General features: G+C 43.1%; 1 protein-coding gene and 1 long non-coding RNA gene across 3 annotated transcripts in view; both read right to left on the bottom strand.

Moving 5' to 3' along the window:
• Positions 1–22,415, bottom strand: part of KCTD1 (potassium channel tetramerization domain containing 1) — a 96,463-nt gene that overhangs the window by 35,716 nt on the left and 38,332 nt on the right. Inside the window, exon 1 of one of the 2 annotated variants that reach the window (XM_048940292.1) lies at positions 12,351–21,004. The exons of the other annotated variant lie outside the window; for it this stretch is intronic. Within the exon in view, the coding sequence (XP_048796249.1) occupies positions 12,351–12,353 (3 nt within the window). The 5' untranslated portion in view covers positions 12,354–21,004. Of the gene's footprint in view, positions 1–12,350; positions 21,005–22,415 lie in introns of those variants that run through there. 2 annotated transcript variants of the gene reach the window in all.
• Positions 267–12,339, bottom strand: LOC125691229 (uncharacterized). The gene is made up of 3 exons (XR_007376049.1): positions 2,245–12,339; positions 1,918–2,153; positions 267–1,001 (listed from the first exon to the last, which is right to left on the bottom strand). It is a non-coding gene; the product is annotated as an uncharacterized LOC125691229 (long non-coding RNA).

The raw sequence follows: 22,415 nt of genomic DNA, 5'->3' as shown, positions 1-22,415 counted from the left end.
ACAATAGAAAGCCATAAGAGATGTTTCTCTCCACAGCTTTGTGTTGAGGAACCACTTGACGTGACAAAAGTAGTCAGCATAGTCACACCAACAATTTCCAGCAGAAACGTCTTTGACTGCACATATCCCACCATGTGGAAAGTGAATCCAAACAGCTAAAAATCTTTCAAAGATTTTGAAAAGCACAAGGGCTTTTTCCTTCAGTACATAGCAGGAACCATTCAAATCTCACAGCCAGCTGTGCTCCTTGACTCTGAAATAACAGTGGGCTGATCCTCAGGGGAGCTTGCGGTGATGCACAAAATACTGCTTCAAGTCCCTCATACAAACCAAGAACATTAAGATGACTCTGATTTGGCTCCTGCAGAAGTGTCCTCATTCTGAGGAGACACTTTTTTCAAAAGAAACATTTCATTAAAGATTAAAAAAAATCACTATCATGTCTCACCACAATGCTTAAGCAAGTACCCTCCACTTTTTTCCAATTCAGCAGAAACAGTCACCACAACAAAGAGGCTGGAGAAAGCATTTATTCAATATAAACAGTATCAGTACAGTACAAACAACTCCTCTAGAAGGTGTAACAAACACAAAGAGATACAGAGCTATATGTCCAGGAAGCTTGTTCTGCTGGAAGGGGAAAATCCTCCAGGCTGGTGACATCCTCACAATGAGCTCCCTGGTTTTGGCCATGGTACACCATGTCCACAGGGAACACCAGGTTGTGCTAGCCCCTCAGACAGACCTGCAAGGTTGTCAGAGACTGTACACGGCACAGAATATGCCAGATGCTTTTCAGTCTCCTAATTGCAATGGCAGTGCCTTCTCTTCATCTTCATTCTGAAGAACAGACACAAAGAAGTGGTTCAGACCCTTTGGAAAAAGTCTTTACGCTTTTTGCACTTCACACATATCAATGCTCTTTTTTCTTCTTCTTCTTCACCTTTACACTGATGGAAGCTCTCTGAGGAGATGTCTGGGCTGTAATGGTGCCATCAGGTCTGCAAAACAAAGAAGTAACACATCACCTTCCCTGGCAAAAATCTGCCGATTGTGCTGTAATGTTTTGCCTTTCATCAATATAATCTGAATGTTCTTTCCCTTGCAGCTGCAAGCTTTAAACTGCTGACTCTGAACATTAAGAATTACGTTTATAAAGCAAAACTCCAAAACAATTGTTTGAGTGCTGTGTGAGAGACAGGCCCAAAACACCATCAGATGCAATTTAGTGCCACAGTAAGTTGAGATACTAGGCCCCCTGAGACTCAGTGGTAGTAGTAGAAGAATTATTTTAGATCTCTGGAGGAAAAACCTCATTTTACATCCGGAATGCCTGTCAAAATGTGATGGAAGACTAAATTATTCTATACAAGACAGTCAAGTACAATAGAGAGCTTGAGAAGTCAGGACAGTTTCTCTGAGATGCTGAAGCACTGAGTGCAGCACAAGACCAACTACTTTAACAAGCAGCACTCTGCCTACAACCACTGCCATGTCTGCAGCACTCAGTACAATTTGCAGAAATACAGACAGCAATGCATTTCATAACAAGGTGCGTGACAAGTGACTGCCTGAGAGAAGTCAGAGATACTCAGAGGGTATCACAGCCAGGGAATATGGTCCAGGCCATCAAAAGGACATGAAAGGCCATTATCTTTGCCCAGAGAGGCTGTGGATGCCCCATCCCTGCAGGTGTTCAAGGCCAGGTTGGACGGGGCACTGGGCAGCCTGGTCTAGTATTAAATGTGGAGATTGGTGGCCCTGCCTGTGGTGGGGGGGTTGAAGCTTTATGATCCTTGAGGTCCCTTTCAATCTAAGCCATTCTGTGAAAAGATAAAGATCTGCTGAACCAACTCCTGGAGGTGAGATCATCTGTATCATGCAATAGTCCAAACAACAAAGGTGACTGAGGCTTACCTGACAGGACAGTTTGCTGCTATGTCCTCCTTGTCCCAGAGGTGCTGACCCCAGAGAGCCCTCAAGACGAGTCTCCCTTGCTCCATATCCTACATGCTACTCTCACAGCCTCCTCCTCTGGATGCAGGCATGGCTGGGCACACCAGCCTGTGAAGTGCTGCAAGAGCTGGAGAGAACATGGTTGAATTTCCTTGGCACAGTAAGTCTTGCTGGAACTTCATCTGAGTTGATCAGACCTAGAATAAACACCACAGGTGCAGAGAACCAAGGGCAAGGCAAGATCTACAGGATGAGGGGTATTTCTGCTGGATGGAGAGCACTGCCTACCTGGAGGTTCAGGACAGTGAAGAAGTCTTGAAATCTTCAAATCTTGAAGATTTGAAAATCCCAACATCAACATGCAGGTAGACAGTAGTCGAGCCTGCAGCACACACCTAGCTTCAGCAGAACAGCTCTAACCACAATTTCATCATAGACTGACCACTGAGAACTTAAGAAAATCTCTAATTAATTTGAGAAGGAGGCTTTAGGAATAAGGGCAGGAGCTATGCTTATACCATCATTGCAGCAAAGGCAATTCCAAATTCTAGTAAAAGTAAAGTTTACAGAGACAGGATTTCTCTCTTCAAGTGCCCAGAAATTTTTCTGGAGATTTCCCTAGGCCTTGAAACTGCATGCGAAAGTTTACCACTGCCCAAGATATTCTATAGTTTGCAGTCTTTCTGGAAGATTAACTCAGCCCCTTGCTTGTTTGGGTAAGCATAACTGAGGCCAGACCAAATGCTTTCATTTATTACATTCAAGCACTGTAAGTAAAGCTCTATACTTCTGTATGTCCTACCCTCTTCTTGCCATATACACCCTCTAAACACTGGTCAAGCCAGTGGTAAATGTGGCTGATGCAGGACTTGACTTAAGCCTATAGCTCAAGCTGGATCTTCTGCATATATGCAACCCAACACACTATTAAAATAAAATCCATGTTAAACTTGGGGGTCAAGCTCAGGTGCATCACCTCCTCCGGCACACAGCCTCTAGCCACTTTGCTTTCTGTAATGGAAGCAGACTTCTATGGTCTTCAGACTTGCTGCTGGTTGGATTCTCACTTGGGAAAAGAGGCACTGTAATTTACAAGCAAAACCGGATTTGAAAGCTGCTCTCAATTACTACACAGCACACAACTGCCCACCCAACACTGTATAATCACAGGGTATACAACCCAGACTGCGGCCAGCAAAACCATCCCCTAAACCTTCGGGAGGATGAAGGAGGGCACCAGACCGAAGGCCAACAGACCTGCTGCACCACCTCTAATGGAGTCCTACAATGGGAATGGGACACATGCATGCAATTTTAGACCGTTTGTTCCACTAGGAGCTGATTTGCTCTACACTAGCTTCTACTCAAACTGACAGTAACATTGATTTAGGAGTGACCAAAAGGAAGAGCAGCTCCCCAGCCTGAGCCTCCTCTAACTACATGTGCCCAGCCCCAAATACTTGAAGGTATGCATAGCCAGGTACCTCCTTCTCATGCTTTTGTTCTCACAGACAGAAAGTGGATCCTGCCAGGTACTGAAGGAACTGCTACAAGCCACCAATTGCCAGCAGATTCCTCAGCCTCAATGGAGACAGACTACAGTTATCTTGTACACATCCATGCAATTATTTTTATTTATTTATATTAATAAAAGGAAACACAGAGATGAGGAGTCCCTGGGAAAGAGGCTGCAAGGTCTGAGGAGCCTTGCACAGTCTGGCAGCCCTGCCCACAACACTCCAGCTGATACAAAAGCCTTTGCTTCCACTGCCCTGAGGACAACTTCATTTATTTTTCTTTAAAGCTGGAAAATAGGTCACTCATTTCTCTTACCCCTATCAAACCTCAGGTAGCAGAAAGAGGGTGAATTTACTCATAACTGTACGAAAGCAAGCACACAAAGAAGTTTTGCCTTCTGGCAGAGGGCAGATGACAGACCCGTTCTCCTTCATACAAGGCCTTAGCTGTTCCAGCAGCAGCCTTGATCCAAATGCCATGGACCACCTCATCCTGGGTGCAGAGGTGTGGTCTGCCAGTGCCTTTGCAGACAAGATACCTGCCCTGGGACTCCACTGGTGCTCTCACCTCCTCCCTAGAAAAGACAGCCACCTGGGCAGCTACCCCCAGGCTGTGCTGGGAAGAACCCAGCACAGAGCAGCCAACAGTTCCTGCTGCAGCGATGCTATACCACAGCCACCTTGGCCCTGAGTAGTACACAGAGTTCAGGTCAGGAATGGAGGTGGGAAGGAGCAGCTCTGAACACACGAATCTGCCATCCACTCCTCCCAAGTGGACACCGCATAGGTTAAGCTGAATAAATAATTTCACTCATACTTCTCACTCAGGTCCTTTATCCACTTCCAGCAGGCACTCTGAGCACGTTCTGTAGGAGTCTTCACATATGAAAAAAAAAAAAAGAGGGAAAAAAAAACCAAAAACAAGCAACACAACGCTCCCTCCTGAGCTTAAAAAGGGAAGAGCTTTTCTTGGCCAGGACCATGCAGGTACATTTGAATGCAAAGTTAAACAACTTTTTAAAGATGGTGTCAAAATTTGAATGAGGAGAAAGACTAACTGGCTACATTCTTCATGAGTCTGCAATTTGTCCAATAATCTCCTGGTGAGAAGAAACACCAAAATACAAGCATTGCTAAAATCCGGCTGTTTTGTTTGTGAGTTAAGATCCTATCAGCTGTACATGAACAAAGATTAGCATCTTGAATTGCAGTCATATCTGAAGATTTTAAAGACTCATAAGAATGCAGACTACAGTGGGATAACTGGAAGATTGTCATTAACTGTCAGAATTTGAAAAATGGGCCTTTTCTGCAAATTTGACTCGCAACCCCAACAGAAGTAGGCCCACACTACTTTATTTAAAGTTAATTTACACTACAGTTTGAATAGCACCTGCCCTTGGGTATGTTCCAGAGGAACGTCTCCCTTTTCACAAAGCCAGGCTAACACCCATTGTAAAACTTCCAGAGGCACATTAGATGTCTGTTCTCCCCCCAGCAATTTCACCCTTAGAAGTAGAAGGAACGCTGCCAGTTACAGCCTGTGCTGAGGAAACATGAGTTATAATTTACCCTGGGAAAATTGCTGAACTGGGAGCTTCTGGTGTGGCATAGGTCTTGCCTTCGCAATCCAATGGTTCTTTTGATTCAGAGAGGCTTTGAAAGGGTGGTGATGAAAAACATAGCCTCACCCTTTGAATCAGCCAGCTGCCTGCTTTCCTTTGCACTTTTAAAATTTGTTTTATTAATTTGCCTGGGAGCAGAAAGAGATAATACTGACCCATATGGAGAAGATGCATTTTTGGACATATCAACAGAATATTATCTACTTCAGACTGAACAAGCAGCCAACAGAAAGAACCACCTTCATATAGCCTGAAGAATTTTATATCTGGAATCACCTTAAGAAAAAAAAAAAGCGCCTCTGTTAGCTCTTCCTGCCATATGAGAGGGACAAATCCTAAGAATCCAATAAAACTGTTTCTATGAAACGCTGTAATGCACTTGAGCTCTAAGCACTCTCCAGATGTTTCTTGCAGCAACAAATAATAAAATATTCTCAGTCTGAATTGTAATTTTGAAGACACTGTGTCCACTTAGTAATTATGAGACTAGACAATATAACAGACAGATAGCTTCATCTATAACCTCACAGCGGGAAAAAAAGACACAAAAGAGCTTTAAGACAATACCTTTGTAATTATCTAATTTACAATTAAGATGTCAACAAAATTGCAAGTTTGACAGTTAGAGTTCAAGCTAGTACAGAAATTGAAATACCGTGGAAAACTGCAATGCTAAATTATACATCCTTCACTCCAGGAAGGATGAAATGCAACACTATAGCCAAAAAGAATCAGCCTTCAGGAGTCCTCTGTTGTCACAGGCTTTTCCTTCTCTCTATCGCCCATTTCCCCTCCCAGTGCTGACCTAAGCAAAGCGGTGGTGCCACCTCAAAAAAAAAAAGGTTCTCTACTGAAAACCTGTCAGAGTGATAGAGACCAAGAGGGTGAAAGAAACGATAAAGACCAAACTTACTGAAACAACAGGCTTTTCAGAAGTCCTGGTTAATGCAGAGTGCAATAAGGAGAGTTTAGTCAGCTCTAAAATGATCCCATGCATTTCCAGGTCTGGCTAAAAGTTTCTCTCTTCTCTTGTAACTCTCATTAAAATTATCAGCCTACATATTTCATAATAAGCAGGAGAATGAAAAAGTCCAAGCACTATCATGAGAGAAATCGCCTTATTTATCATTAGCTATTTCAAAACGCACGTAGGTTACTTAATACCTTGGGACAGGCGGCATAACAGCACACAGGTGCTGGGAGAGGAATCAGGCTTATGTTGAAGGCACATACACAAAGTGACAGAAGATGGTTGAGGTATCTCAGGAGCAATCCTAGCAAGCTACGGATGCACCACTGCATACAGGAGCTGAGTAAACAGCCCTCAGCCACCCAGATACTTTCCTACCCCTGCTCCATACCGAAACTCGGATGCTCTCTGGATCTTAAAGCCATCATAGGAGGAGGTATTGCTTTGAGGCAACTAGTGGAAAGGGGCTGAAGTCCTCAATTAAACTTAAAAGGCTTCATTAATGCAGTACTTTTTAGTTTGCTTCTACCTCTTTTTCTATTTTGTTTTGTTTTGTTTTGTTTTTTTAAGTTTTCTTAAACATCGGAAAAACACTTAGGGATGAAAAGAGAAGAAGAATGGTATCCACACAACTGTGAGGTCAAGCAGTCACTTTTTTGCATGGTATGAAGGGCAGGATTTGAGAAGAGGAGAACACAGGATCCTGCTCTAGGAGAAGAGAAGCGTGCTTGGCAAGACGGCAAACATATGGCATAGGAACAAAGCATACTTTAGATTTGGTTCATTTGATTCCATTATGTGTAAAAGATACCTTTGGATCCAAGGCTAAGAAATACAATTCTGATTATTATTGTTTTCAGACCTGTAGGGATTCTTCCAAGTAGTCATAGTAGCTCATACGATAAAAACACTCATTTGCCAGCTAATTTTAGTGCATTTTGCCCACAAGGGTGGATTAACCACAAATCTATATAACCATGTGCTGTATGCATGCTGAAGCCACCACTGCTATCACCAACTTCATGAAGCAGCAGCTGACTAACTAGTTTTAGACAGAATGGTTTCTGTTAACTAGCTCAGCAAACTCACAATTTCATACTAAAAGACTTTGCTTGGTCTGACATGCAATAGACCACACACACATCCTCAGAATATCAGGAAAAGTGTCATATAATATTCATAAGCTTTGCATGGGCTGTTTCTGAGTCGAGTTTTGCACTTTGGTTATTACTAAACACATGAAGTGCCAGTGTTCGGACAACAAAATAACTGAATATGTCAAAAGAAGCATTAGAGACCATGTCTGTCACTCAGCAAAAAATATCTACCTTAACTTTCTCTAGCTATTTGCTTTTAACATTTCTAACATATAACATGAATTTCAAATTGACAAGCAAGAAATAAAGACATATTAGCAAACTCATGCTAAAGATACATATACCATGACATAGAAGCCAGCAGTATTTCTGTATTCTTCCAAACGACCAAATGAGGCAATTCTGAGACAGCTAGAAAGAAAAAGGGCAACAGGCAGCTTTACGAAGAAAATAAAAGCCAAGCTTATATTACACAAAGTTGCTTCATTTTTAAAACAGAAACTACATCAGACAACCTAAGGGTATGCATTGCCACTGGCAAGAACTGGACCAACCCCATGTGGAAAGAGTTCAGGTATGAAATTTCTCTTTTTGGTTGGTTATTCTGTAACTGAGTTCTTGGAGAAGCTGGCCATTGCCAAGAGGTTAGTTAGCATAATTTAACCACTGCTGAGGCAATAAGCTTAAGTGAAACTGTCCTCATTCAAAACAACATCTGAAAAAATCTTTTATCTGTCTGGGGGGAAGACATCACCTAACAAGAGCCACAGAAATCAAATCCAGTGAGCATCTTGAGCGGTAATAACCAGTGGTACGAACTAGTAAGACCATGCTAACAAGGGGACACATCCTCTATAAACAGCTCAGGTCCAAAATTAACCATTCTGAACTACACCTGGCTTTTGCAACAGACAAAAAAAATACTTCAGAGAAGGATCAAGCCACAAGGACTGGGCAGGACATATTTAGGAGAACAGTTTGAGTACATAATAATTACGTGCTTAGAAGACATGATAATTTAAGATCTGATACCATTTTTTCCACACAGAGGAATTCATTGACAGACCACTGCTTCAAAGGCACTTCCATATCAGACGCCAATTTGTCAGATTCCTCCTCTGCTGCCATCTGTCACACAGCAACAACATGCGTTATGTAGATACTGGGATACTGGTGGGAAGATTCAACATCTACTGCCACAGCACCAACATCCGCCTCAGATGTCACAGGCCAACATCTTAAAATAGGCATTACTTTCTCAGCAGCCCTCATACATCAAAATTTGTTTGATTTCCAAACAGATCTAACTGACTTAATATAGCGAAGTCAGTTTAACTTCCAAGGGCAAAAAAAATGGGTTAAAAAATATTTTCTACACAAAGTAGGCAGGAATGGAATCCTACCTCTGCCTAAAACAAAACAACCAAAACAACCAAAACCACAAAAAGAAAAAAGAAAAAAAAAAGAAAGAGCAAACCACACAACAAACAATGATTTTGAGACACTGTCCCTTATTTACCAAGGAGACACCACTGGAGGCTTTTCCCAGGCACACAGGGAACAAGACATTGCATGCTATGGAGAATGCTCAAATCAAATGCACCATGCAGCGGGCTCCCAACACTTAGGCTGTTCTTCACAAAAGTACTGCCTTACTGTGAATAAAAATAAAAACAAAACCACTATCTTCCAACAGACACCTGAGAAGTGGAAGGAAGCATCACAGGAGGAATACTTAACAGCTCATGAAAGGACAGTCACATAGTAACACATCTCAAGGTGTTGAAAGAGCAGATCCAGATTAAATCTGGAGGATAACCCTCAAAGGACTTACTCTGGAAGTGGGCAGGCTTGTAGAAAAGGCCAGAAAGCCTAGGACCTGATGCACTGCCCAACCTTTGTCCAGGAAGGTGGTACAGGACACCTGCAGCTCTGTCCCAAAATACTGGGCAGGAAAGCAGGGAGACTGCAGGGTCTCCAAGAGGCAAAAACAGAAGGCAATGGGGAAGCCAAGCGTGTGCTGGGAGTGGGAGAAGCAAGACAAAGCTTCCCTTGTTGGGGCAACAGTGCCCTGCCAGAAGAGAAAAGGGTAGGCTGGAGGAGGAGGCATTTAATTTGCAAGAGTGTGGAGAAGGGTGGTGAAACACAAAAAACATTCAATCTTTGCTTTGGTCTCTTCCACGGAACAAAAGTTTGCCTTCAGGAACAGCTGAATTGTAATGAGTAAGAGCACTTAGAGCAAACAGGAAAAGTTTCAGAAGACCTGTGATGAGCATGTAGCAGAGGGGGCAGAAATTAACTTCAACAATTCCTAAGTGATGGATTTGTCTCATGGCTGTCATCTTAAATCCCATTATATACATACCCACGCTGAACACTTGATTTCTGCTGAGTGGTGCCCTGGAGCTGCAGAACTGAGGGGGATGAGTTAGGGGAAGGAGCGGAGTGGAAGGAGGGGATTTCTTTGTGTTTATCAGAAACACTAAATCTCAGGATTTCCATCCATGCTGCCTCATAGAGGGAACAGGGCTGCAGCCCAGGAGCCAACAAGCTGCGAGGGTATGTGTGTGCCTTACTCCACATATTTGAAAGCTGTGTGGAATGAGGTGTGGCAGTGGAATTCATAAATCCAGTCCTAGCTGGAAACAGTGGCGGGTTGCCAACCACGCCATAAAGGTCCTGTCATCTCAGCTCCAAGTAACGTCCTCAGGATCCCAGTGTTTTCTCAGACTGAGGTGTGCCACAGCTGCAGAAAAGAGTTATAGTGCAGTCACAAAGTGCAATACCTACCCTATTCCCTTAAACAAAACCTCATAACCCACCTCACCATGATGAACCTCACAAAGGGTTCAACACCATTGTAGCTTCACCGAGAACAGCACTCCTGCCAACAGTAACTTCACCTGACCACAAGCCGGTCTGCACGTTTCCATGAAGCTGAAACAGAAGTAACTGGTGATGGGTACCCAGTAGCAAGGATGGAGGCCCACCTCGTGTGACCAAGACAACGCAAACTGCAAGTGATATCAGTGGGACTACAAAACCCAGAAGAAATCAGAATGTGTGCCTAAGCTGTTAAATTAGAAGAGATTCTCAAAACACAAAAAGGAAATGAAAGACAGACAGACAAACTCTACTGCACAGATCAGAATCAATGATGACTACTATTTTTTATAAAGAGTCTAATAGCACAGTACAAACAAATTCCTCTCTTCTGAATCCTGGCACCATTTGGTATCTTCAATTCAAAAAAACAACAAATCAAAACCCAAACAACTGCACGCCTTTTTTCTTCCTCCCCTTCTTCTCGCTCTTTTGCCATGCTGACGCTTGTTTGCATTATGTCTATTTTGAGCTAAATTAAGTAGGAGCAGCAGAGCTTTGATTCAGTAGTAGCAATAAATGGGGTTAGCCTGGCATTGATCTGTGTAAAGGGCCAAAGCTGGGACTGCCAGCAGCAAAACATGGTCAGTGAACTCTGCAGTGCAAGTGACCCTGCAGCTGAATTCTTAGCCCTGATTACAACAGAAATAGACTTGCTTTCCTGAACAAAGAGTATTTCAGACAGCAGATTAGCAAGCGAAAGTGCACTTATAACAGAGGATTGAGGAAATGGAACAAAAATAAGAACCACCACACGCTTCCGAGTATTTTAGATAGCTCCTAAACAGTGCAAAACAAATGCACACCTTGCTTTGCGTTTTAGTTATTCCAGCCAGCACTAGGCCTGAATACTAAGGAAGATACAGTTTATTGCGTATCAGCTGAACAGCTTCAGCAAGTAAGTAGGCAGCACAAAAGATGAGGAAAAGCCATGTTAAGGACAGCATACTGGAGAAGTCAGAACATCTGCCTAGCAATCCTACAGAAAGGGAAGTCATGCTAACTACAAGAGGCAAGGCACCCGTCATAAATCATGCTTCAAATTCAGACAGCAAATTTATATACAACCAGAATTTCACAATCCTTAGGAACACAGATCAAATCTGCTAGCTCGCAGATGTCTGGGTGTCTGTACTGTTGTGCAATGCAAAAGAGGGAGAGAATATCAGTATGTCCAGTCTCCCAACTATGAGGTTTAATCAGTGCATTCACAATGCGGAACAAAGCGCCTTGTTTGAGCTGCAGACTCCCCAGTCTTAAGCCAACCAGGGTAGGTTCAGGTCCCTGGACAGGGATCCCACTTAGGTAGGTCAGGAAGCAGCAGAACTGACTGCTGCCCCATATGGACCCCAGCTCCTGCAGCAGACTGAGGAAAGTGGGGACTCACAGATCATCCCACTTCCTCTTCTAACCAACTTCTATTCCATGTTTCACCATGAATGCTCATTAACACAAGCATTTCCTTAGAACAAGCAGTACAAAATACTGAGTCTAATCTACTGCCTGCCCACAGCAGGAGGTTGGAATTGGATGATCTTTAAGGTCATTTCCAACTGAAGCCATTCTGTAATTCTATGAAATCCTTATGAAAGCCCATAAAAGCTTTCATCTCATTTCTCCCAGAAAATCCCTCTATGGATTTCTGTTGCTTGATTTAAGTAGCAAGGTGGGGGGCATGGAGGAAAGAGAGGGTGGTTCTAAGAATCTGCTGGTGCACTGACAGTCTGAATAAAAAAACAAGGCAGAAATCTGTCAGATTGTGCTCTGTGTTTTAAATGCCACTCTTCTGCCTTGCTGCTCTTTATGGGCTGACTGCAGCCTTTGCTGGGGTTTGTGGCAACTGCAGTGCCCGAGCACAGGACATGCGGTTGTCACAATGACTGGGAACTTGCTGACTGATTTATGGGAACTTACAAAACCACAAAACCAGAAGATATTTGTATTCACTCATATCCTGAGTGCTCCTTTCACCTCTCATTGAACAGCTCCCATGCAAGTCAGTGAAAGTTTCTGTATAGTTCAAAAGTCACTCTCGGCAGACTTAAAGCATCACACCGCAGTGCCCAGACCGAGCAGCTTGAGGCCAGCGTGCCCACACTCGTAACAGCAACTCCAAATTAAGCCATCATCTTAACTGGGTAATGGTTATTGAGACATCTCAAATGGATCAGCTCATTATTAAAAAAAAGGCAATTACGGTAAATTAGACTTCTCACCAGAACAACAGCCTAAGCTTTAAATTTGCTACGATACATGCCTGACCACCCTTTTTAAATGAGGATAGCTGAGGGCTCCGACTCACCATCACTCAGCAAACAGCTGTGCAATTTGGGACGGCTCCTTCTCACCGCTCCTCTCCCTGGGGTCACTGCCCTGGGGCAGTGCCGGCAGAGCTGACCACGTGCCCGTGCCTCGTGCATGCCCCGTCACCAGCTGGGCAGCCCAGTGCCCATCCCCAGCGACAAGGGCAGCCCCATAAAATCCGCTGACCAGGGCTTGGTGCAGCTGCTGAAGCCCAGGTACGTTCTGCTGACTCTGCAAGGGAGCAAAAGCCTTCTGCAAAGGAGGGCAGCCGAGGGCAGCAGCATCAAGCTAAGATTTGCCAGGGCTTGCCTGCCAGAGGACAGAGTCTGGAGTTTTAACCATTTTTGGCACATTCCACATTCAGTATTTTCAGAAGCTTTCGAGGATGTTTATGAAACAACTGCAAGGTAGGCAACTAAATTCACAGCGGTACAAAGAATTCCTTCCCACATTCCTCTCCCATGCTCTACAGTCGAAATAAATGAAGATGTAGTTTATGTTTCTGTAATTACAGTTTGTTAAAAGCAGAACAGGTTGTTAAGTTATGGTAAGGAGCCCAGGAGCTCATACCCTGCTTTGAATGCCGCAGCGGTGTAGATTTCGCTGAATAAAAAAGGCTGGCCAAAACCAGAGGGAATTTGCGCTCTGGTATTGTTCAGCATAAACCAATTTACCTTTAAAGCAATCATGTTAACCAAAGCGATCAATTAGAAAACGATCTTATGAGAGCAATGTCAATGCACAGCACACTGCCAAGTTTCAGTTATTTAATACCAAATACCACAAGGGTAATACTGCTCGCTTGTTTTATGACGTTGTCGTACAATCCATCTTCTGCCGTTTGCTTTTAATCCTGCTTTTCCCCCATTAAATACTTACAGTATTTATACAGCCTTGTAAAACTCCAGTACAAAAGAATAAGCAACAAGAACTTTCCCCCATACATTACTTCCCAACTTAATTATGTAATGCAATGTGAAAGGTTTATGTACACCAGCTGGATCTCATTACAGCTCCGTTTCTTTCTTTTTAAAGTGCACTTTATCTGGAATACTGAAGTCACTAAGAATTTCACTTAAATATGTTGAACTGGTGCACACAGTGCTGCAGGACGCCAACTTATTAAATAGGCTCACAGCAAGTCAGGCACGTGGACGCTTATTTTGGAATTTTAAAATGCACCAGGTACAGGTAAATATTTGAAGCTAAGTCAGGATTAAGTGATTCAGCCTCATTCAACCTTCCCTTCCTCAGCATCACAGCAGGCTGAGGAACGCTCTGCCATGTACAAGAGGAATCAGGAAAGTCAGAAAGGAAAAGTTTCAGGAGACCATTGGTATCACACTCTTAATAAGAGTCAGGCAGGTGCCAGTCCTATAAACTGAACAAATGCCTCAAACAAGCAGAATTTCAGTGCTGTGAAGAATGTGTCGCAAGACCATCAATGAGGTTGCTAAATGCCAAGCTGAACCCAGGTAAGCTTGCTGTGCACTTCAGGAACCTTCACAGAATGGTTTGGGTTGGGAGGGACCTCAAAGCCCATCCAGTTCTGCCCCGTGATGTGGGCAGGGTTGCCATCCAGCAGCTCAGCAGCCCATAGACCCATCCAACCTGGCCTTGAGTGCCTCCAGGGATGGGGCACCACAGCTTCTCTGAACTTCGGTCCTTTGGTACCACCGACTGAGAGATTCCTGTTCAGTCGCGAGGCAAGAGTTGTGGTTTAATAAATAGAGAGAACAAAACCAAGCATAAAAAAAAAATAAAAAAAGCCTGTGCAGTGATTTTATTTTTGTTGTATATTTGACTGTAATTACTGCCTTAAGTAGTTTAATTGTCTGGCATCTCTTCAAGTGCCTTGCCTGTGGGGAGGGGAGGCAGGCCAGTTTATGGTTTGTTATTAATGAACAAAGCACAAACAAGTTTACCTTGTCTGCAATCAACATTCCCATCAAAACAGATTGAGAAGAAAATGCAAAGGGGTCCGTTCATCCCACAGACTGAACGCTATTGTGTTAGTATCTGATCTTTTCATTACGAATGTCATTTATACCTCAGAGGGAAATTGGTGTTTTTATAACACCCACATGAGAAGCACCTGAGACCACCACAAGCATGCCCTCCCTGCCCATTTCCCAGTCTCCGCAGACACCTGCTCCTGGTCACTGGCCTAGGGATGGGAGCACTGGGACAGACAGCCCCAGGGTCCAGCCCTGAATGACCTCCCTCACGTACACTCAAGGTGAGAACACAGGATGTGCACACAGGCAAAATGAGTTCTGATGTTTGCAAGCAAAACTGTGGGGCCTTTTACAACTGCTGTGGAATGACACGCATCCAGCCCTTCTCGGCTGGAAATAATTTTTGCCTGGAGTGGAAACAGAGTGGAAGGAAAACAAGAATGAGTGACAAAAAGAAGCCTGTGCAGGACAGAATAAAATATAGCCCCCCTGCTTCATTAAGAAAAGATCAGGCACAAGAAGCCATCAGTAAAAGTCAGAGAAGTTATATTGAGGAGATGGTAAAGCCAGGAGGATAGAGAAGCAAATCGCTATTTTTCAGGGCAAGTAAAAACCATGAAGAAAACAAATTTGGTCATTAGTCTTGCTTTTCCACTTAAATTGGTGCAGGAGCCCACTGCTTTTAGCTTACATCCTGCTTCCAGCCCAGCAGGACACCCTGATGGCAGTGTGGTGGGGGCAGAGCCACAGCCAGCTCATCACAGGGGAGCTCACTGCTGGTGACAGAGGCAGCTCCTCCTCTCAGCCTCGCTGCCAGCAAAGGTGACAATTAGTGTCATTCGTGCTGGACTCCTCTGCCAGGAGGGAGGACACTCTACTAGGATCCCAACTGAGACTGCTACCTTTCATGTAAATCACAAGAAAACTGCTTTAAGAGTCATAGAATGGTTTGGGTTGGAAGGGACCCATCCAGTCTCTCCCACCTCCATGGGCAGGGCTGCCACCCAGCAGCTCACACCTTACCACCCTCTGAGTAAATAATTTGTACCTAATATCTAACCTAAATCTCCCCTCTTCTAGTTGAAAGCCATTCCCCTTATCCTATCATTCTCAGACCATATAAGAAGCTGGACTCTCTCTTGTTTAAAAGTTCCCTTCATGTAATGGAAAGCTGCAATGAGGACTCCTTGAAGCCTTCTCCTGTGCAAGCTGAACAAATGCAGCTCCCTCAGCCTTTCTTCATGGAAGAGGTGCTCCATCCCTTTGATGATCTTCATGGCCCTGGTGCTCTTTTGGACACGCTTCAACAGCTCCACATCCTTCTTGTGCTGGGGGCCCCAGGACTGGATGCACTGCTCCAGCTGGGGCCTCAGGAGGGCAAAGAACAGCTAACAATTTCCCATTATCATTGCTGAGGACTTCCTTCCCCACCCTGCTTTGGGCTAAAATTGCTGATGATACTGATTAACATCTCTTATCAGCTTTCTCAGTCACCTCCAGCACTTCTATCCCTAGCTCCTGAAGCACAACCTCACACCTAGGTGATGGTCACACTGGCTGCAGGGAGGTTGTGTTGTGATGGCTATTTCTTGTGGGCTTCATTTTCCCCACAGCAAAACACAGCTTTTATTCAAATTGCACAACAAAAACAACGTATTCAACAGTGCCTCCAAAACAATGCTGCTGATTTGCAGCAATGCTCAAGGCATCTGCCTGCCATGGGTAAGCAGAGCAGATAAACTCTTCTCCTTGAATAAAGTTATAATGCAGCACATGGTTGTGCATCTTGTTACAGTTACACGTATAAAGCATAGAAGCAGATGCTGTAAATACTGTTCTGAGGTCTTCTACTCATCGAGATGCACAAGCAGAAACTTGATAGAGGAGAGATCTGAAAAGAGACTGTATAAAAGTTTAAAATAGGTTTAAGAAAAATGGACTGCTGTATGATAGCAGCTTAACTACTTCTAAAGAATTACTTGCTGAAAGCCAGCATCCAGCCATCCACCAACAGAACCAACAAGAAATTCCTGCCTTCTTGGAGCTAGGACCCTGCAATTGTTTCTTTAGGGGCAAAACCAACATGTTTTGATTAAGCACATCACTGAGGCATTTAAAGCTGTGATACGTAACATGAACTGACTGCACAATGAGAACGCAGGCATTAACATACAGAACAGAGCAGTATACACAAGTAATTTTGGATGCACATAGCCATTTATCACAGGGACTAAACAATGCTAGCATTTCACTAGAAAACCACAAGCCAGATAGGCACAAGAGAAGCAGGGCCACAGCCCATACATCGCATCCTATTCTTGCATCCCTCTGGGGACCCACATGCTCCCACCTCATTGCTGGAAGCAGTTTGGGTGGGGGAAAGCTTTCTTTAGAGGAGAAAACCCACTGGAGTTCTCTTGAGGAATTATATGAAGAAGCTTAAAGACTAATGGGGTACATCACCAGCACACAGTGCTTTGATCAAAACCCTGTTTGCCCGACTTCCTCACTGAACTTTAATAAGATGTGAATGAGAGATTGATCTGGACACTTGAGTTTACAAGGAGTATTTCAAGGAGCTTGACGAAACTCGTTTATTGGCCATTAGGAATAAAAGCAAGCACAATGCTTCCACGTTGCGCTACCACAGTGCTGACAGCAGATCCCTTTTGGGATACATACCCAAGAACCAGCACTTACTGTAAAACAGAACTCTAAAGGCAACCACTACTTTAAAACACGACATTTTTTAAGGTTAAGGAAAAAAAATCTTTAGGTTTTGATTTCCATAAGAGGCAGTAATACAGTGTACTCAATTTAAGTCACACTCAGCTTCTTGTAACTAACTTGGAAGTTGAAGAACACCAAGATTTCTCCCCCTCTACTCTACTTCTACATTTTCCTCTAGCATTTCTACTTTAAATAAAGCAAACCATTCTTCGTTGCCACTCCCTGGCTCTATCTTTTCCTTGATCAAATCTTGCTTTACTGCCCTCTATACATGTTATTTAGTATTAGGAAGGAAAAATTTTTTAATCCAAATTTCCTCTTCTAGTTGTAGCCCCAGTTCGGAGACATTATTTCCCACCTTTTGAACCCATCCAACGGACTCAGTGGATGCACACTGGCATACAGAAATGAAATCTAGTCCATACCTGACAGGTTACAATAAGGTAGGTGGTAATGGCTTCTCACCTTCTCATCCTTATTCCTCAGTTCCATCTCTTTTCCTTACCCTCAAATTCTGCCCCACAGCCCAGCTGGACCCATTATTTAACTCTACTTGCTTACTTCTGGGTAGGTTGGAGCACTCACCCCTGCTCTCCTCCCCCTCTCAGGTAACAATTATATCACACCATTGCCATTAAAGTGAATAAAAAGTTTTCAGACTATATGTTTGATTTGGAGCTTTTTGTTTTCTATAAACAGTAGGGGAAAAAAATGAGAATGCTTTAGGGTTTCTCTACAATACTTGTTTACGTTTCTGGAGGAAAACCCTCAGGGGCTCAGGCTGCCTCGCTGCTGGTGCCCCATGTACCCAGGGCAGGGCTCCTCGGTCACTGCTCAAACAGCAGCATGGAAGGAATTTTTGTTTGCTCTGCTTTCTCCTTTAGAAAGAATGTGAACATGGGCCCTGTGAAATCTAATCTACTACTATATATATCCATGTATAGAGAAAAAGAGAGAGCACATGTTTTATAGTATTACAGTACATAATTTAAATATATTTGTATTATTTATGCTATGTATAAGTATGTTTCATATATATAAGAATGTAAATACATATTTTTATATATAAATATAAATATTTATATAATAAAAAGTGTATTTCACGAACACATAGGTCACTCTGAAAGTAATGCTTCCTATTTATTTCCACAGAAACTACAACAGATACATAGACTGCAATAACACTATTTGATAGAAAAAAACTCTCAGCTACAAAACGCTCTTTCTCAACACAGTCACGACCATTTGTTATGCTTTGTCTCCAGTGATGAACAAGAGTCTACATGCCATGCTCATAAAAATTTGCTCCAGTGGAGGTGACCCACTGTCACTGTTGCCACAGCTGAAACGTAGCACCCACCACCTTGCTGTGCTCACAGCCACTGGTTGGTCTCCATAAGCACTCAACAAGCATCAACAAATAGGTGCCATTTCTTCCACATGAAGAAGTTCAATGACACATCTTTGCTTCATATGCACTTCCACATCAGATGCCATTCTGTCAGACAGCCCCTCTGCTGCCATCTGTCACATGGCAACAACATGAAACTGAATACTGAATCAACCTCAACTGTCACACCTCCAACTGTTGATTTCTTTCTGTGTGTTTCTAGTATGCTTCAAAAGTGGCAGGGAATAGTCAGTGGGAGCAGGAGGTGATCATCCCCCTGTACTCATCACTGGTGAGGCTGCACGTCAAGTACTGCATTCAGTTTTTGGGTCTCTCACTACAAAAAGACATAGAGGCTCTGGAGGGGCCAACACCAACATTCACCTCTGCCTTTGTGGTCCAGCATCAAAGAATAGGAGGCATTACTTCCGGAGAAGCTCTTGTATATGATATTAAATATTTACGACTTTACATATATGAAATATACATCAGCCACTTCTACCTTGGACAAATTATGGATTTGATCTGATGCCTTACTACCTCTCTATAACACAACTAACATGCAGCCTCCATTCACGCTACATGACTGCAGCAGTCACTGCTGTATCACTACCCCACACCATGATTGAGCCTGCTATTATTATTCATCATCCTGCATAGATCTATCAGCAGTCTGCAAGTGAATATGCTACACTTAGGAAAACTGATTGGTTAAAACTCCCTTTCTGAGGAATCCTTCTCTATCAAATACCATAGCAAACTTAAAAACCAACCAACCAAACAAACAAAAAAAAGCATTCATTTCTCTTCCACTATACCATACAGATACTCTTGGCCATTCACATCTCAGTGTAGTGCTACTTGTGTTTACCAATGCAATGCATTAGAATGCAATTCACACTACATTTAATATTATCTGAGTCACCACATTTTAGCTTGATTCATATTTTAACAACTCTGTACTGGTTAAAATGAGCATAGCTGTTACTTGATGCTTTGGGGCATGCCTCACTTCTGGCACTTCCCTACAACCTACAAGGAAGGGAGCAGCTTGTGTCCAGAAGTCCTTTCAGAGGAAACACTGGTATCCAGGTCCTGCTTAAGCAGCAGCAAGAAGACCTGCAATGTTTTCTCTGAAAGCAGCTGACAGATGCAGGTGCATTTCAACAATGCTTTAAATAAATAAATGGTAACCTGCAAGGACTTCCAGAGATAGAAACAGAAATCAGGTTATTTTGGAAGTGCGTCAAATGCACTAAACAAGGCAGGCAGAACTCTGCTTTGAGTTAAAGCTGTGTCCATGTCATAGAAGTCAAACCTTCACATAGGGGTTTGGAGAGGGAACAGTTTCCCAAGCTGATTTTCCAGACTTGTTTTGTTTTGTTTTTTTTAAGACACCTAAACCATAGCTGAAGAATACATGTTCCAAGACTTCACATTTTTCAAATCTTATTCCCACCACCATCAGTCTGTTCTACGGAGACCACACAGCTTTGCACCATTCCCTCTGCCTGCAAGGACAGGTGCTTTTCTAGCCCTCACAGTCCTGGAATTTGCCAATTACTGTGTTTTTTTTTTGTGTCACCCATTTATATGTATTTTTAGAAAGACAAGGTAATTCTTCTGAGAAGCTGCATTTTCAGAGATATAGTCAGCAAAATGTATGCTTCAGCATTGCGAAGTTAAAAGGCAACAGAAAGTATACAGATACTAACAGGCTTCTTTACTAAGCAATTACTTCCCAAAAACCCACATGCTTTCAGCATCTCTTTACTTCTTCCCACTAAAATGCACTTTCAACAGTTGAGTAAAATGCAAACCAGGTCCAGACTGGATGCAGGGTCAGTTCCATTAACTGGTGATACAATTACAGAAAAAAGGCAACACGTTTCCACACCAACTTGATAAAAGCCTAGAGAAAGTATCATCTCCCAAACACAGCAAACATGGTCTGCATTAATTTCCTAGCTATCTACTGTGATATCCAAGACAAAGACTAAAGGAACAATGCACAAGTTTGCTTTGTGAGTGTAAAATAGGAGCTTACACTGACGAGATGGGCATGGGCTTCACAGCTACTAACTCAAACTCAGAGCAAGGGGTCAGGACTATGGTACTGGACCTTAACAGAATCATGGAATCATTAAGATTGGAAAAGACCACTAGGATCATGTAGTCCAACCATCAGCCCATCACCACGATGCCCACTGACCACGTCCCTCAGTGCCACATCCACACGGTTCTTGAACACCTCCAGGGACAGTGACTCCTCCACCTCCCTGGGCAGCCTGTGCCACTGCCTCACCACTCTGTGGAGAAATTTCTCCTAATACCCAATCTGAACTTCCCCTGGTGCACCTTGAGACCATTACTGCTCTCCTATTGCTGTTACCTGGGTGAAGAAGCTGAACCACACCTCACCATAACCTCCTTTCAGGGAGTTGCACAGAGCAATAAGGTCTTCCCTGAGCCTCCTCCAGGCTGAACAATCCCAGTTCCTTTAGCTGCTCCCCATGAGACTTGTGCTCCAAAACCTTCATAGCACCATCGCCCTTCTCTGAATGTCTCTCTTGTAGTGAGGGACCCAAAAACTGAACACAGTACTCGAGGTGCAGCCTCACCAGTGCTAAGTACTCCCTCTGACTATTCCCTGACACTTTTGAAGCATACTAGAAACACACAGAAAGAAATCAACAGCAGTAAAAGCAGCATATGCATACGGATCCATTACACACACAAATACATATCTCTATACACGTGCACTTAGAAACAACTCAGGGTTCAGCTCAAGGGCACTGAAAAATCACTCTTGAAATTTCTCCAGAAATCCTTAATTTTAAACACACAAACGGACACATACACACAAAAGAGGAGCTTAAAATACAGCGGCGTTTTAGAGAAGTCATTCATTTATGCACTATGCTTCTGGCAGAGAGATGCAAAAGTAGCAACAGCATACACAGGTGCCAATTTACAGGGCAGCCCAGGAGCTGCAGCCCTTTCATTAGAGATCCCAAATGCAACACTTGGAACTTCACAGCCTCCCACTCCCCATATAAAAAACAGCAGAACTCAAATAAATGACAGCATCACCAGACACTGGTGTGTATGCTTAAGGAGGAAGGATGGAGATGGAGTACTGTGCTAGAACTGAAATGATCTGTCCCAGCTACAGAAGAGTACAGACACATGCAATCAGTAAGCATATCAATTAATGAAGAATTTACTGGAAATGTACATGCTGCATCTGTGTGCTCTAACTTTATTTCCTAAATTAAAAATGGCACTAAGAACAGATCAAAGCACTTGTCCTCATTAGGGATTAAGTCCCTAGCAAGTTTGAAGGTTTTCAGATCAACTCACTAAAATTGGCTGAGTGCAAAAGCATGTGAATTTCTAAAAGCCTGGAAGAGCCATTTTTCTACGTGGATAATCCCAAAATAACAACGAGAGCAGACTTCAATCTCATGTCTTTCAACGTTACTTTCAGATCAAGGTATTGTGAGAAGTTGCAATCCCTTCCCTCCTCCCCCCTTAAATGCCTGAGAGGGGCTTACAAAGCATTCCCTCAAAATGTGATTATATATTTTGACTATCACATTAATAAATCTCTTCTACATCAGATAGAACGCAGTCACTAACACTTGTCCCTTCAATCCAAAATACGATAAAAAATTATCTTCCACGTACATATTTGGCTACATGCCCTCAATAATTTCCTTCGAAAAACAGGATGCTTTTATTGCTTCAGAAACAGAAAAGCAAAATAATAAGGAAAAAAAAAAAAAGGACACTGGGAAAGGGATGAACAGAAGGGCTTCGAAAGTGACTGAAAATCTACAACATTGCTAATTAGGTTCCAGCTTCTAACACAATAGTGGGTGTACCATGGTCTGTTATCAAGTTTATAGCCAAGGGCACAAGACAATACAACCCCACATTCAATTTAATTACAGCCTATGGCTTGTGCAGTAGTGGTGTGTTT

The sequence above is a fragment of the Lagopus muta genome, chromosome 3 (genome assembly GCF_023343835.1).
Source record: "Lagopus muta isolate bLagMut1 chromosome 3, bLagMut1 primary, whole genome shotgun sequence".
NCBI lineage: Eukaryota > Metazoa > Chordata > Aves > Galliformes > Phasianidae > Lagopus > Lagopus muta.
Note: the sequence above shows the minus strand (reverse complement) of the source record. Positions and strands in the feature narration are given on the sequence as shown.